Source organism: Branchiostoma floridae, chromosome 10 (assembly GCF_000003815.2).
Source record: "Branchiostoma floridae strain S238N-H82 chromosome 10, Bfl_VNyyK, whole genome shotgun sequence".
NCBI lineage: Eukaryota > Metazoa > Chordata > Leptocardii > Amphioxiformes > Branchiostomatidae > Branchiostoma > Branchiostoma floridae.
In genome coordinates this window covers 17,499,113-17,512,731 of record NC_049988.1, presented here as the reverse complement: position 1 = coordinate 17,512,731, position 13,619 = coordinate 17,499,113, and the positions used below count along the sequence as shown (strand labels likewise).

General features: G+C 42.6%; 2 protein-coding genes across 3 annotated transcripts in view; one reads left to right on the top strand and one right to left on the bottom strand.

Annotated features, from left to right (window-relative positions):
- Window positions 1–247: 247 nt before the first annotated feature.
- LOC118424531 (allene oxide synthase 1, chloroplastic-like) lies at window positions 248–5,997 on the top strand. 2 transcript variants are annotated; one of them, XM_035833119.1, is made up of 6 exons: window positions 248–329; window positions 1,642–1,872; window positions 2,523–2,889; window positions 3,227–3,587; window positions 4,801–5,202; window positions 5,672–5,996. In XM_035833119.1, exons 2-6 carry the CDS (start codon window positions 1,653–1,655, stop codon window positions 5,681–5,683), a joined length of 1,362 nt encoding a protein of 453 aa, XP_035689012.1. In that variant the 5' UTR covers window positions 248–329; window positions 1,642–1,652; the 3' UTR covers window positions 5,684–5,996. The 2 variants fall into 2 exon arrangements, with proteins under 2 accessions (XP_035689012.1, XP_035689014.1); XM_035833121.1 differs by lacking the exon at window positions 248–329 and adding an exon at window positions 964–1,068 and having other exon boundaries at window positions 5,672–5,997.
- A 440-nt stretch (window positions 5,998–6,437) lies between these two features.
- Window positions 6,438–13,619, bottom strand: part of LOC118424732 (asparagine synthetase [glutamine-hydrolyzing]-like) — a gene marked incomplete in the record, with an annotated part of 12,230 nt that continues 5,048 nt past the window's right edge. The window contains 9 exon segments of the mRNA XM_035833453.1: window positions 6,438–7,813; window positions 8,235–8,380; window positions 8,887–9,002; window positions 9,866–10,103; window positions 10,469–10,569; window positions 10,995–11,101; window positions 12,098–12,224; window positions 12,989–13,116; window positions 13,596–13,619. Of these exon segments, the coding sequence (XP_035689346.1) occupies window positions 8,293–8,380; window positions 8,887–9,002; window positions 9,866–10,103; window positions 10,469–10,569; window positions 10,995–11,101; window positions 12,098–12,224; window positions 12,989–13,116; window positions 13,596–13,619 (929 nt within the window).

Genomic DNA, 13,619 nt, shown 5'->3' with positions numbered 1-13,619 from the left:
GCGGGTCCCCCACAACGCTTTACTCTGAATTCAGAAGATCCCCCTACGCATTACGTAAAAATTAAGGAAGGCAATTACGCAAAATTTGCTTGCCTCGCTACGAATTACGTGAATAAGCCTGCTTTCCCTACGAATTACGGGAAATAGAAATAGGCTGCCTACGCCTTAAGGAAAAAATGCATAGAAGACATGTCCCATAAGTGGTTAGACGTGTTCGACGGGATTCATTTCATCATGATTGCAATCGCACGTACGGAGGTATAGGCTGCGGATGTGTCACACATCATTCTCCGGCTGGCGTTTTCCACTGCTTTTGACGGTTAACAACGGTAAGTACATTTGCAAACGTTCTTCATACTAGTAGAATCGTCATCAGAACACACAGACTGAATAAGCAGAATTGCTCGAATACGATTCGATGTAAAGTCTCAAAGCTTTCGCTTCCATGCACGGAAACACTGACTCAACTACGTCGTAGGTACGGGCTGACCAAGGAGGTTGAAAAGAGGAATGGTCTGTTCAAGCTAAGGGTTCAAGTTCCGGGCCGGCAAACTTGATATCATTACACTGAGAGATTTTTAAAAATCACTCACCCTAACATCTTCTTTGGGACAGCATTCGAATGTTTTTTTAAGTGACAGTCAGGCTTCAAACCTGTCGGAACAGCCACAGTCTGTGTAACTTCAATGTTCATTGAATAAAAACATTGTAGACGTGCACAAAATGTTAAGAAATCCATCCTGAGATTTATCAAAGTTATATTCTTCAAGCAGATTTTTAATGATCCGAGGCGTGTGGCTAATTATAGGGTAAGATCGAGATAATTATATGTAGAAGCCACATCTTTTGTAGGGGCAGCTTTCTTGTCTTGAAAGGAGTGTCTTCTGTGATGTCCCCCTTAGGACATAGGAGCGGGGACGAATGCTACTTTTGTGGCTGGACGAGTTGTGGTACATTGTGTTATGATCCACCCTGCTAAGTCTCGAGTGTGAAATCAATGTACCTCATTTCAATCCAGACATTCTATCGCTTGGATGGTTTGATTCTTTAACAAGTCAGCGCAGAAAGGTACGTACATTTATACAGTCGTATCTAAATCACACAAGAATTCAGAAGAATTGCTTGGATCTGCGATTGCTTTTTGTAAGTAGCATATCTAATCTGGGTCATTCGTTTTACATTTTTGTCCTGTTAGGGGGGGGGGCATCACAGAAGGTAATCTACGCGTGGCCAATTTACTCCTTTGCTGGCTAAACGCCTTCCCCAGCTTATGTTACTGTCTTATGCCACGCAAGATCTGCTTGAAGATTACACAGAAGGCACTCCTTCCATGAAAGCTGCCCCATACAAGAGACAAAAGCAGTGTTTCAGTGTAATGATATCAAGTTTGCCGGGCCGGAACTTGAACCCTTAGCTTGAACAGACCATTCCTCTTTTCAACCTCCTTAGTCAGCCCGTACCTACGACGTAGGTGAGTCAGGCCGTACTTCAGGAAGTTAAGCCGTATCGTAAGCATAAGTACGCCGTAGTTGAGTTTTGACCGGAATAGAAAACCATATACGTATACTGGCTTATGTGCATTTCAAAACTGCTATGAAGAGTACGTACAGTCGCAAGCAATAAATGTGTTTTCATTTGTAGGGTAAATAGCCATGGGCAACACTCTCGGAGCCTTTCGGTTCATGACGCGGGGGAACCAGTCTTACGCGCCAGACCGCGAGGAGGATTTCGCGGAGAAAAACATCGGAGTTCCCTGCCGTGTGGTGACCGGCAACAAGGTCGCCCAGAACGTCGTGGCTAACATCGGTAACATTTTGACGAGGGAGGAATTCTCCTTTGGCATCGCGGTACCCAGGAGGGATTTCACGGGAGGTGTGTAGAATTTGTGTTGTGGTTAGAGTTAGGATTTGGTTAGGATTTGGCGCTTTCCGGCGTGTCGGAACCAATGTAGAATTTGAGGTCTAGAGGTAGGATTCCTTCTCTACATACTAGCGACCATACTACTCTATATATATATATAAATTAGAAGGACGCCAGACCGGATTCGATTGCTCTACTACTCTATATATATATATAAATTAGAAGGACGCCAGACCGGATTCGATTGCTCTCGTATGTGTCGTGTTGTATTGGTCTTTGCTATACTTGAACCACAATGCACACTACAATATATCAGGCTATACAATGGTCTATACTTGTAAGGTCTACACAAGGGTCTAGTTATGATTACGGTTAGCTACAGAGACACGGCTATTCTACAATGTACACAGTTACTACAGTGGAGTTACAGAGAATGTGTCTACTGACCTCAACCCATGGCTGCAACTGACGATTCAAGTCTTGCACCACACATAACTGTTCTCATCAGCTAGTCTACTATTGGTTGTTATTTCCAATCTGTTCTTAATATGGTTTGATCACATGATTTACATCTAAATATGGGCTGAACTTCCAAGCACTGTAAGCCTTTCACATGTGGTTTCAATACTAAGACATCTATCGTACCATCACGGCTGTTACAGGTGTTTGTCCAAGCAACGTGACCACAGGAAAGACTCACGAGAAGTATAAGAGGTTTATGCTCGAAGTCCTCTCAAAGGCTAGCGGAGAGATCCCGGTTTTAATCGCGAAGTCCGTGCTGTCCAACATCTCCCAGTGGGGAAGTGCACCGCGCGACTTCGAGTTAAAGATGATGGCCGTGGTGGCGGATACTCTGATCCCTAGCATCTTCGGCCAATCAACACCTTTTGAAGCTGAAGAAATCGATCTTTATGCCTCGGGTGTGATTGAGCCTACTGCACCCGTCTTAAAGCAATTATCGAGGATGAATCTTGACAAAGAACGCCAGGCGTTGAGCTCTATCGTTGCGAAAGTGAAGACGTCAGAGAGGTAAGTAACATTTTTACTAGATTGTATTTGAATAGGCGTGTACAAATTATATGAAATGCAGACGAAATCTGTGAAATTCAGACGGATCTGCAACGCTAGTTTACCTTTATTCGTGGGTTAACCTATATCTGCTGTTTGTAGAAAAACACTGTATACTATTTGGCGATAGCAAGTCGACAGACGGTGGTTTTAAACCGTATATTGGATATCTTGCAATTTGAAACCACCAGCCGTTGACTTGATATCCCTAATTATCAATTTTTAAAACAACGGATATAGGTTACCCCACGAATACAGGTGAAGTAGCGTTATATAATTATCTAATTTGCGTCCAAAGGTACCAGCAACTGTTAGATCTTGGCAAATCGCACGGATTGACAGAAGAAGAGACGACGGGTCAACTGCTCTTCACGGCATTCTTTAACGGGATCGCCGGCACCACAGTAAATATTGTGGGATCCTTCGCCCGCCTGGCCAGCATCAGCGGGGAGGACCGGGAGGAGCTACGGGAGGAAGCGCTTGCAGCCCTGAAGAAACACGGAGGCCTGACTCCCGAGGCCCTGGGGGAGATGCCGAAGGTAGAGAGCTTCGTCTTGGAGAGCCTGCGAGCCAACCCAAGCGCTTTAATCTGGGGCTTCGTCGCCCCACGCCCGACGACTCTGAAGTACACCGCGAAGAGCGGAGAACGCGAGGTGGAGGTGCGTACCAACTGTGGTCTAGTGGTTAGGATTTGGCGCTCTCACCGCCAAGGCCCGGGTTCGATTCCCGGTGTGGCCAGAACCAATGTAGAATCTCATGGGCGAGTAAGAACAGAAAGAAACAAACCCGGATCAAACCCGGGTCGGCAGATTACAAAATCACGCTACCGATGTCGCCACAAAAGCTCAGAGCTCCTTGGCAAGGACGGTAGGCGGTTCTTGAACCCCACTGTTACACAACTTAAACAAACGTCATGGCGTGACGTCATTACTATGATCTATGTTCTCCTTGAAGGTGTCCATGTTTGCATTTCTGTAACGGCCATGACCTTTGACTTATGATGTAATTAGGCATTGACATGTACATGTCTAGATCATATGGAGGCGTAGATCTCAGCTCAAGCGTTTTCAGATATTCAAAGGCGATAATTTGACGTCCTTGAATAACTCTATCAAAAAACTGTCAGTTGACGAGAGAACATGTAAATACTGTTCAGGGAAAGCAGTGGAAGATGAACTACATTTGTGTGTCAATGTTCACATTACAATTCCGAAAGAAACAAACTTTTCCTTAAAATCTACAAATCTTTCCCAAGCTTTTCTCGCCTTACCGACCAGCAAAAAACAATCTTCTTGCCTAAGTCGTCCAACCCCTTTATATATGAATATGTTGGACAATTCATCTCCCACTGCATACGGAAAAGAAGTCAAACCCATTAAAGTCAAACCTACGTATGTCAATGGTAGAAATACTCTACTTAGTTGAACATAGAAAGTAGATTCCCTCACTTTATACACATGAGTAGCACTGACAAGTTTATATTCCTCATGCGTTTTGACAAACCGACATATATGTGATCTGTATATATGTTCTGTACTTAGCTCGATTAGGCAAAAATGTACAATAAAGGTCTTCTGTATCTGTATGTATGTATGTATCTGTATCTATATAGCCGGTATAACCGCCCTTCTGCGTAACACACCAGCTTCGCAGGCACGCGGCCCGGCAGCAGCTGGTTATATTACACCGAAGGACCCGTCACACCTACCTTTTGCACGTCTATCTGCAAGTGTTCTTTAAGACTATCCAGAGAAGATGCCCCTGCTGTGCTTGGTTATAACAAATTCCACTCTACGATAGGTCTTGGAGAATACGAATTTTTGAACAAATCAATCCTAGGTTCCTTCATTCTTTATTCCCTATACTTTCCAGATCAAAGAAGGTGAGCTTGTGCTTGCCAGTTCCTACTGGGTACTGAGGGATCCCGCCGTCTTCGACAAACCAGAAGACTTCGTGTGGCGCAGATTTCTTGGTCCTGAGGGGGAGGCTCGTCGGCAAGACCACGTCGTCTTCATGGGCCGACTAAACGACACACCCGCGCCCAGTAACTACATGTGTCCGGGTAAAGACGCGGCGCTGTCGCTGCTGAAAGGTAGCGTCGCCATCTTCAACACCTTCTTTGGATGGGAGCTGCAGGAGCCGCCGGTGTGGACGGGGACGAAGTTTCTTCGCTCTGCAATGCCTGACAACGAAGTGAAAATCAAGAAGTTCTGGGTGCAGCACCCTGAAGACTTGAAAGACATCTTCCCATCCCACGCTGACGACATCCTTAACGTACGTAGTTAAACGTGTACATGCATTACACATGTACATCATAAGACTATCATAAGGCATTGTAGTTTAATGTAGCGAGGCATGGGCAGCATGAATAACGGTATTGGACGCCTCTGCCAGGCTCCACAGGACGCTGGAAAAATAGTAGAAATTGGAGAAATATAGACACATAACATGCCAGAGGAGTTAGCTGTCTAATGAGATGGATTGCAACCAGCTTACTTTGCTGGCATGTTATCTGGATAAATTTGTCTAATTTCTATCATTTTTCCGGCGAACCGAGGAGCCTGGGAGAGGCTGAAACTTCCATACGGATCTCAAACGGGCTTGCCTATATAGGCACGTGTGAACCCACCTTAAGGAAAACATGGTTAACGTCACAGTGGGACATAGAGTTAAAACTCTCCACCATTTGCAGCCGCATGACTATTTATTCATCTATTTATTTATGTATTTATTTACTTACTAGGCCCTCGTGTGATCACCAACGCCTTCAGCATCTGACTGCGCTATTCGCATCAGCAGTTTTCATCAAGGTCCAAATGGTAATCTTGGTAATCTCTATCTCAAGTTGCAAACTGAGAACGTTCACATACATGTACATGTAGAACATTTCTTCTTGTAAGTCGGTAATGGATAAACTGATTACAAGATTGATTTAACATTGCAAGGATAACACTATAACGTTATAGAGATGTCCGTTTTGGAGTGTTTCACAAGATATGGTCTATCAATATATCCATGAGATTTGGTGGGAGTAGACGTAGATGAAGTGTCTTCAAACTTACACTAACCTTGGCGATTATCATATGATATTGTATCATTATATTATTGTGGCACATTAGTATATCATAAGAGTATATCATTATCATATCATTACAAGACTGGTGCCCCTGTCCCTCCCAGCTGCAGGGAGGCGGACAGGGATTAGTGCCCCTGCCATTGAGGAGCTAGGCTACTGGTCTCATACCACTCATACTACACCCATACACCCATACAAACACAAAGTAAAGTAGCAAAAAGCGACCACCCAAAGCCAAATGACCCTCTACCACGTCCAGAGCCTTCAACCACTTTGAAGTTGGACGTTACATGAAGAAGAAGACGTTACATGAAGAAGAAATGAATGCCACACTAAATAGATTCTGTAAGAAAAAAGCGTACTGCAAAATGCTGGTATCATATAAACTGTTATTTAATTCATAAGATAATTCATTGACCATTTATGACAAAGTCTTACAAAGTTCATAATATTCAAACTCTATAGTTTATACTACATACATACCATTGCATACATGAATCTATTGGTTAATTTTAGACACGATTGCTATTTCTTCACAACCATATTACAAGAATACCTTACTTTCTTCAGCAAAATAAATATCATGTTACACCCTTCGAAAATGCTGTGGCTACTATAATTTGATTGTAAAGTTGGGACTTTCATTAAAAATATAAAGTATTGCAAATTTTTGGTATACAATTTGGAGGCTGCCAGAATAGCTTTCCCAAGGTACAAAAAAGCCAGGATCACAAGAGACTATGTCATGTATATAAATTCTTGTCACTGCCATCTTACAACAATGAAAACATAGAAATTTGTGGGTCTTGCCTTTCCTCGACATGGCTTTTTGGAAAGGGCATATCTTAAAATTGAAGCTATGAACTAGAGGTAGGATACGAAGTAGCCAGACACCAGATTGTGTACCAACAAGGTTGAACTTTGACTTATTAAGATAGCCAATCTATTTTTCCTTTGAATTGTAGCTGTTTAAGGCAAACTGAGATACTGTAATATTCCACATATTCTGCAAGTAACATTCAGAGAGTGTTTGTCAGGGACATAGATGGACTGGGATTCTAAAATATCATAAATGATTGCAAATTTTACCCAGAAACAGAAAGGTGTTTAAATCTCATGAGGGCTTTTTGTTTATAATTTTCCACCAGGAAGAATACAAAGGTTATAAGCAATGACTGTATAACAACACAAATTATTGAGCCGTGCAAATTCCAGGAACTGAAAATCAGAAATAAAGATATTCTTCAGTGGAATTTCTTCCTGAGTGACACCCCAAACTTTGCCCAAATCATCAAACAACGCATCTTAAACCTAAGTAAAAGAAGGCAAAAAATAGTAAAATCAAAGCAGTACAAATTCTAGGCAACAAATAGTTAAGACAGCTGTAGAATTTTGTCCTGAGTAACACCCCAACCCATCAAATAATGCATCATAAAATAAGGCAAGAAATGGTAAAATCAAAGTAAAAACTGCACATTTGAACTAGCTTTCGAATGACATCTTTTTTCAACGGAATAAACAAATATAGTAGGGAATTTGAGCATAACTACTGATAGCGCAAGAACCTACAATTGCACAATGACTATTCAGAGCTTACGGCCACAGTATGAACTTCCCACGTTTTGACACCTCTCATGTAACATCTAAACCATCTACACAAATTTGGCAGATATCACTGATTAACACAACACCATTTCTAACAATTAACAGTCACTGTAGTACTATCACATACTGCTAGGTGTCTCTTCTTAGCATCGAATATCTAGACTATCTGCACAAATTTGGCGACATCACTGATTATCACAACACCTAGCCTGGTTACCAAACCCCAGCCCGATCTCAAGTATTTATCGTGCAGGGGTCTGGCCGGATGGTATAGGCCCTCTTCTCAATTTTGCCTCAAATAGTGGGCAAAAAACTCCACCAATAGAACAGCAGCAGGATCAGCAGGAGGTAATTACACCCCTGCCATGATTGGTTAAAGACCCACAACTGTATTTTTTTTAATCCATAACAGTGACCACTAAGTACCTGATTCGCTACTGTGATAGCCTGCTGACCAACTGTGGTGTGTTGTAGCTGGCTACCTGTGGTGAGAGTGGTGAGAGTGATCCTAGGTTCTCCTCCCTCTGATCAAGGGCCTTCGAGAACCTTTCTACAGCCATCCTGCCAGATCCCAACACGAAAGATATTTTTGAGGTTGGGGTATGGTATCCAGGCTACACAACACCATTTCTCACATGAAAACAGACACTGTAGTACTGCCACATCCTGCTAGGTGTCTCTCCTTAGCTGGAGTCCTTGTAGTGCTTGAGGGTGCGGGCGGAGGGGTCGTTGGTCTGGCTCCAGCGAGGCATCCAGTAGTAAGGGATCCACCTAAGGGAATATCACATTACTGTTTAAACTTGATTTATGTGAAATCGCGTGGTATAATTGGCAGCACTTTGGGCTCAGGCCCAAGAGGTCCTGGGTTCAAAATCAGCCGTGTCACCGATCTTGTGCCCTTGGAAAAGGCACTTAACAAAACTTTCCTGACCTTATTCAGGAGAAAAATGAGTACCTAGCTTCGGCTAGTGCCATCCCTCGGATAGGATGTTAAATGGAGGTCCTGTGTTTGGGGACAGCCATACCCTGGGCACGTAAAGAAACCCACCACACTTATCAAAAAGAGTAGAGGACCTCCCCGGTGTGAGTGGATCAAACCAAACTCAAAAACTACATGGTCTGCTCCACAACACCAGGAATATAGGGGTGACTTCTGAAATCATTACAGCGATTAACAACAGCTACTGCAAAATAACAATAAGCATCATCGCACAACTGAGTGAAGACAACATGCCAAACGACATACGAATGCAGAACAAAGGAACAAACAAACAAACCTGGACTTGCTGGGAAAGTGTTTCTCGAAGATCTGGCGGAAGTAGTACGCCTCCTTGGTGCGCGGCGGGTTGAAGGGGAACGTCTTGGGCGCGTCCTCCATCATCTGGTCATTGATCTGAAAGGTAATGATGACAAGACTTAGTTTACAACTTTCTATGTATTTAACGCTGGTTCACCTTAATCCGAGGGTAACCTATATCCGTTATTTGCAAAAAAAAGCATATTTAGAGATAAGAAGTCGATGAAAGGTGGTTTCAAATCGGAAAATTTTGAAAATATTGAAAATTTGAAACAACAGTCCCTAGACCTCAGACTCCTAAATGTCTTGTTTTCAAAGATAAAGGTCACCCCGTGGATAAAGAAGAACTAGCGTTATGTGTATACCATATCACCTGAGGTACCACCACAGTCGAAGATTATGTAAGAGCAAAGAGGTTATATAACCTCCTTGGTAAGAGTAACACTCATCTGTTGTTTTTCATTTATGTTATATCCACCCTAGCAAACAAACATTTATCCATGCAAATTGCCCAAGAAGTTATGGGAATCTGTTGTCTTAGAAGAATAAATTACAACAACTTCAAATCCAACATACAAAGTAATAGTTTCATCAGGTTGGTAGAACATAGGATACTGGAGATTTCTTTTGCTCAAATACATCAGCTAACTATAGCGGCGAGAAGCAGAACTCCAGTTATATAGCTCTGAAGGAAATGTCAGCAGGTAAGAGGCATTCTGGTTGTGCAACATCTCCAATATCCATAGTCTTGACTTTTTGGTGGCAAACAGCTTGTTTTCACAAGTTTTCCTCAGCTACATACTCCTGGATGGTTTGGACAGTAACCTCAAATACGCAACATGACCTTGGCAACACCCTGGGACCACTTTCTGATTTTGAAACGTTTAAAAAGTGTATATACTTTAATCAAGAAAATGCAGTAACTCTTATTTGGCTTTTTTTTTCAAAATTTTCCTCACCTGTTCTTCTACATACTCCTGGAGGGTCTCATACCAGGACTTCTTCACCGACGACACGCCGTCGCTGAAGGCCTCCTTCGGGCGCCACAGGATCTCGTCGGGCAGGAGGCCGGTTCCGTCAAACGCCTTCCGAAGGGTGTACTTCTCGATGCCGTCCTTGGAGCGCCTCACCTCGGGCGGCAGGGACAGGTAGTAGCCGGTGAACATGTGGTCCAGGAAGGGCACTCGCAGCTCCAGACTGGAACAAGACATCAAAGATTAGAGCTGTGTACTGGTACACTGTAACGATACAGTACCGGTACAATCAATAAGGTACAGATAAAAAATACCGGAACCCTGGTGTACCGGTACTGTACCTAATAACCCACATCATGTGACCATACACAGATAGGGACTGCCTGTCCATCACTTAGCACTACACAAGGGAACTGAAAGACACACCAATAAGACTGTTGCCCCTGTCCCTGTACATTGTAGTTTTTCTAATTTTTCTATTGATACCATGGACCATAGCTTTATCAACTGGCTGCATGAATGCAATATTGTTTGTTGGTAAATACATAATGTATCAATGGGGTTGATCACTTGTGACCTCTGACCTACCCATGAGCACTTGTGGTTCTGTCTCCCCTCAGGACATCGTACATGTAGAGGTCTCCTAGCAACCGCCGACTCTCCACGTCAGCCTCTTCAGCTGAGGGAGCCTGTAGATGTGGATTGAAAATTACATTAAACATCAAGAGCTATAGATGTCACTTTAAATGCCATAACATGTCAAACTATTAAACTTTTACATTGAAACCTGTTGCCAGCACCTCAAAGATCTCATACTGTGGAGTTCTAATAAATGTTACGAGCACTAGTTCACCTTTATCCGTAGGGTAACCTATATCCATTGTTTTAAGACACAAGATATTTAGGAATATCAAGTCGATGGACAAAACATAACCTTAGCCATTCTGGCAAAGGTAAATATTGTAGTTCAAAACCAACATATGTGGATAAAGGTGAACTAACATTAAATAAATGAATAAACTGCTCAAAGAAGATCAATCAATTCAAGTATTCAAGGAGAAATTGGGTGAAACAGTAAAGTCCTGGAAAAATAAGACAGATCAAAATGTATAACCTTGTTGAAGTAGATGTACCCCTGAGCCAGTTCATCAGACCCCTCCCCAGAGAATATGACAACAGAGTCAGTCTTGGTACGGATGTACTGGGACACCAGGTACATACCTGAAACAGATAACCAACATCAACCTCCAACAATCAAAGGGTAAAAAGGTAGGTAAAAGTAGTAACATAGCCTTTTCTGAGACCGTAAGGGCAGTGAGTTGTTATCCACTGTGTCTAGGGCATTACTGTAAATGCAGAAACTTTCGCAGTGGTTTAATGTTCACCGCAAACTTAGAACCACCGCAAACATTTTTCCATGGCAGTAAGAGACTACAGTGCATGGTGCAACCGCGAACTTAAAACCACCGCAAAAAGTTCTTTTTCCAGCTAGCGCAAAATTAAATCCCCCCGAACTTAAATACACTTACAGCATTTTGTGTACGGATATATGGTTCTCAAAATTGTAACATTATGTTATCCACTGTGTCTAGGGCATGGTATTCAAATGTGGAGCCCATCTCTCTCCTTCCACCACCTTGTACCTCCCCAACCTAAGTCATCTACCCATTTATACAGTGTTGAGTAAAGAAAAGGTCATGTAAAGTGCTTTTATCAAGGGCACAAGATCTATAGCACAACAGGATTTAAACCAAGAGGTTTAGGTAACAAATACCCCGCAGTTACACCACACAACCCCACATAATCAAAGCTAGGGTGTCTGAGTGAAATTTTTTTCAGTTTTAAGAACGTCTAGCTACAAAATTTCTGACATTTTTTATACTAAGCTATAGTCCATAGCACATACTCAACCACAAACAAGGACAAATAGGTCCATGGCAAAGTTTAGCCGACAGTAAGAGACTAAAAGTTTTGGTATCCTGATTTGACCCAATCAAATTCAAGGACATGTAAGTGCATGATACATTCTGACCAATGAGAGAGACAAAACTTACTCTGACCAGTGGGGTGGAAAACTGGCAAACCAATTCAGCCAATCATAATGAAGGACAAACTTGTGCATGTCAGACTCTGACCAATACGCAGCCTAAAAGTCATGGCACTCCCTTTTTTCAGCCAGTCAAAATCAAGACCAGTAAGAGCTGCAGCACTACTGACCTACAGATGCCCGGATGGTCGTGATGTCATAACTCTCCAGACTGTAGATGACATCCTCAATGGCCTGGATTCCCTCCTCTGGGGTGAAGGACACCTCGTGGTGCTCACTGCCGATGTACTTTGCAACCTGGAGTGAAAGGCATATATTGTGCTGTCTGAGTGATCGAAACATAAAAACAAAGACTTAGTCACTGTTTTTTTTCCTCATTTTTTCTACATTAAAAGTTGCATCTACCTTGTTACATTGCACAGCAATATTCACAACAAATGAATGCGACTTTGTTGAGTTGTGACAACGTCAACCAATCAAATTGAAGGAGAGGCTTGTGCATGTTATGCTCTGACCAATGAGGCGCCTAAAAGTCATGCTACTCCCATTTTTCAGCCAATCAAAATCAAGAGTAATCTGGAGTAAAGGACACCTCATGGTGCTCACTGCCGATGTACTTTGCAACCTGGAGTTGCAAAAGGCACCCAATGCAATTGTAGAGCATTGGAAATTATCTGGATAAGACAATCTGTATGAAATTGATGTCTATTGCACTGTATTCCCACATTTACATCATTATTTTATACTCTAAGCAGTTAAAAACAGCACAGAAACAAGCCGCGCTAGGATTCCATGATTATTGTAACCCACAAAAATAAGGTCTCTACCCAGCCATGCCAGTAACCGTTTTCCATCGACAATATTCGGTAAGTTCTGTCCGCACACAGAAAAGTCACAGCTAACCACATGACCTTCTTTAACTACCGCTTGAACTGCGACAGCTACTCTTCCAGGAGGAACAAAGTTACACAGAAAACATGGACACTGGGCATAACATACATAGCACACAACAACATTCCTTCATTAAAAGTACTGCAATCGTTTAAGAAATCCTTCCCTACCGTCCTGGCAGCCTCCACGTCCGGACTGCCCTCCATCCCGATAGCGTACGTCTGCACGGGGTAGATGATCCCGGACTTCTTGGCATGTTTCAGCAGCAGGGCTGAGATCAGGCTGGAGTCAAGACCACCTGGTTTTAAAAAAGAAAAACAACAAGACATTTAGAGCTTTCTGAAATCTAGGATGAAGCAACAAATTCTCACTTACTCCTTGCTGACCTTTCAAAGTACATGTTCATTAATGCAGTTCAACTGTAGGATGCAGGACACTTTCAGAGACATGTGACCCCTAGACATTTACAGCATTCTGTATCTGTATCCATACAGCTGGTATAACTGCCTTTCTGCAAAGTAAGCCAGGTTCGCAGGCACATGAAGCGGCAGTAGCTGGTTACATCACACTGAACGGCCTGTGAGTTAATTGACTGACAAAAATATGTATATTCTTCTTCGAGGAAATTGACATGAAGCTACTAAAAGTAAATAGAGATAAAGATATTAGTACACATTGGTACAAATAAGGTTATTTAATATAAAGAGTGTTACTACGATACAGCTCTCAGAAATCCTAACTTAACATCAAAACATACACAGCATGATTGGCGTGTACCTGACAACAGGCAGCCAATCCGAC